This window comes from Halyomorpha halys, unplaced genomic scaffold (assembly GCF_000696795.3).
Source record: "Halyomorpha halys isolate HHAL.00 unplaced genomic scaffold, Hhal_1.1 Scaffold390.1, whole genome shotgun sequence".
Classification (NCBI taxonomy): domain Eukaryota; kingdom Metazoa; phylum Arthropoda; class Insecta; order Hemiptera; family Pentatomidae; genus Halyomorpha; species Halyomorpha halys.
The window spans coordinates 618,413-621,306 of NW_027112043.1; the positions used below are offsets into that span (position 1 = coordinate 618,413).

At 29.0% G+C, this 2,894-nt stretch overlaps 2 protein-coding genes across 3 annotated transcripts in view; one reads left to right on the forward strand and one right to left on the reverse strand.

Annotated features, from left to right (window-relative positions):
• The window catches only part of LOC106682141 (replication factor C subunit 4), an 8,813-nt gene extending 7,976 nt beyond the window's left edge, over positions 1-837 (reverse strand). Inside the window, exon 1 of one of the 2 annotated variants that reach the window (XM_014422842.3) lies at positions 691-837. Coding sequence is in view for 1 of the 2 variants with exons in the window: in XM_014422841.2 (XP_014278327.1) it covers positions 206-506 (301 nt within the window). In the remaining variant the exon portion in view is untranslated. Of the gene's footprint in view, positions 1-205; positions 654-690 lie in introns of those variants that run through there. The other variant, XM_014422841.2, reaches the window with a different exon arrangement.
• Positions 838-857: 20 nt separating this feature from the next.
• Positions 858-2,552, forward strand: CcnQ (cyclin-Q). Its single transcript, XM_014422844.2, has 3 exons — positions 858-995; positions 1,081-1,272; positions 1,361-2,552. The coding sequence occupies exons 2-3, from the start codon at positions 1,115-1,117 to the stop codon at positions 1,890-1,892; spliced, it is 690 nt and encodes a 229-aa protein (XP_014278330.1). The 5' UTR covers positions 858-995; positions 1,081-1,114; the 3' UTR covers positions 1,893-2,552.
• The last annotated feature ends 342 nt before the right edge of the window (positions 2,553-2,894 follow it).

Here is a 2,894-nt window from a genome sequence, read left to right on the forward strand (position 1 = left end):
GGTTTGAAATTAAAATAAGAAAATGACCTGGGCAGAATAGCCTGCAATTAAAATTATAAATTAATGTGAGGAGAAGATTTGTATTAAAGATGTCCTTGAAGATGGCTGGAATAGCCGAAACGTTGGACTAATAAGAAATAAAGTGTTGAGACAGTATTGGATACAATTTTGTGGTTTTATTTAATAAAATCCATTTTCTACATACTTTCCAAATTCTTCCAATAAACCTCATCACCACTTGTGTCACTATCAAGTGAGGATTCACTAACATTGTCCCTATCAGTTTCCCATAATTCTTTTACAAACCTAGGATGTGCTATATTGTGGACAGATTTAAATAACTCGTCTTCATCTTTTTTTTCTTGAATAAGGTCTGTAAACCTTTCCATATCTTTAATGAATTGCTTAAAATCAGAATCCTCTTGATAAACAGAATCATTCAACTGGCAGTTATCTAACTTGCTGATTTTGTTTTCCAGATTTTGACTAGCACCTTCCAGATTCATGGTGTTGAATGAATAAAATACTTTTAGATCAAATAAATGATTTTGAAAACGAGTATGGCCTTTATCAACACTAACAAGACATAAGACAATATAACTAACAAAGATAAATATAACTAAAGTTTTTAACTATATATAACTTTAAAACATAACATATGATAACGTAATTACTTTATTTGAAACTTACCTCAAGTGTTTAAACGTTTAGTACTGCATTCGTATTCAATATAGTAAATGTATTTTAAAACTTAATAGTTGTAAATAATTTATGATTAAATATGACTTGATTGCTAACAACAATCAAGGAGAATATATTTCCCGCCATATAAGCAATTCGGCCATATCAAAAGAACTAAAAACTGATAACGAAATAAAAACAAAAATTATTGATCAGGTTTGATGGAATTATAAGCCAAAATTTTAATTATAGCATAATAACAACCGGAAATCTATTCATTGCTTAGAAGAAATTTCAATTTTACATGGCAATGGGTAAAACCAACATGTTTTTGTTTTGGGGAAAAGCAACCCTGCTAGTGTACTTTAAGATAACCATGATATTACCTTTTGTTTATAGTCGGCTTGTACTGTTTTTGGTTTAAATCACAAAAATGAAAGTAGAAAATCAGCTCAAGTCCCGTAGAATAGATTACAAATTAGAGGAAGATTACTTTTATGGGGCGAGGTTTATTTTTGAATGTGGATATAAGTTGAAAGGTAATCCCCTTACTTTGGCTACAGCAGCTACCATATACCACAGGTTTTACAGGTATTATTTCATTCCAATCAAGTCTTTACTTAGTTATTAATATTCGAATCATTTATTTTTCATTTTGTTAACATTTTACTGTTTTTAGGGAAGTAGAATTTTCTCATTATGACAAGTACCTCATTGCTGCAACAGCTTTGTACATTGCTGGAAAAATGTCTGATGACTATAAGTTGAGAGATGTAATAAATGTTGCCCATTACACACTTCACAAAAGTATTCTTGATTTAAAAGATGAGTATTGGATGAGACGTGATGCACTTCTGCAAGCAGAGCTTCTTGTTATGAGGGTCTTAAAATTCAAAGTTGATCCTCCTGAGTGCCATAGGTATTTGCTACACTATCTTAAATCACTTCAAGGGTGGTTGGATCGAGACTCATGGGAAAGAGTTCCAGTTGCTCAGAGTTCTCTAGCATTTTTACAAGATTTACATCATAGCCCTCAAATCCTAGATGCTACACCCCAAGATTTGGCACTGTCATGTATATACATTACACTGCAGTCTTATGGTTTAGAAGTTGCACCCAAAGAAGATTGGTACACAGCATTATACAAAGATGCAAACCTTGGAACAATTATTGATACACTATTAGAACTTTACAACAAAGTTGGAAATTAAAATTATCATATAGTTCCAACAGTTTCTTCTATCATCTGTATTAGTTTTATTTAATTATGTAATCAATTGATACTATTGGTCCAGATTTATGTATATTTTGTACTATTTTTTTTAATAATTATAAAAATTCTTTAATATACTTGTTTTTTATAAACAGTTTTTGCTCTTTTATTAAAAGTATTTTCCTACACTTTTGTCAGTCAGATTTCTTATTAAAAATATTTTAATGTTTTTTATCAAAGCTATTCTATTCTCAAGTATATAATTATTTACCTAACATATTATGGCTTTATTGTTAGTTATTTAATCATAAGTATTTTGTTAATTATACAAAATCATTTAATTAATATTTTCCACTTTTTATATAGTTTTATACTTAAAGAACTGTGTGATATGACACCTCTGTACTCATGGTGACCATTATATTCACTATCTTAATATTTTGATATACTTTTCTGTGGGCCTGATTGTTGTTGACTGGTAATATAATTTCCTGAATATTTTAAATCAAAAAAACGTTTTGTGGGATAACCTATTATTTATAAGCTGTTTATATATTTTCTACTTGTTTACTGAGTTTCTCTTAGTAATCACTAAAATAATACCAAAAATCATGTTAATTGTACATATACGTTTCCGAATTATATCTATTTGTCCCTATTTCTTTCATTTATTTATAGTTGTGTATTTACTCTGGTACTAGTTGTGTTTATTACTTAGAAAAAAACTGAGTCATACTTCCTAACAACTAGTTCTAGCCTGAGTTGGAAGTTTCATAAGTTATTCCAAAGGTTCACAACGAATTAAATGTCTTTTATGGACCAGATTGGAACTAAAAGTACATTTCACCAGTAAATCCAGAACTGTTGTCTATTGTCAATTACTTCTAGTTCCATTCATTTATTTAATTAGTCGATATAATATTAATTAAACCATATTGTGGATATATATTTATTTATAACTTTTTACCATTTCTGGTATATGAAGAATACGGTATATATA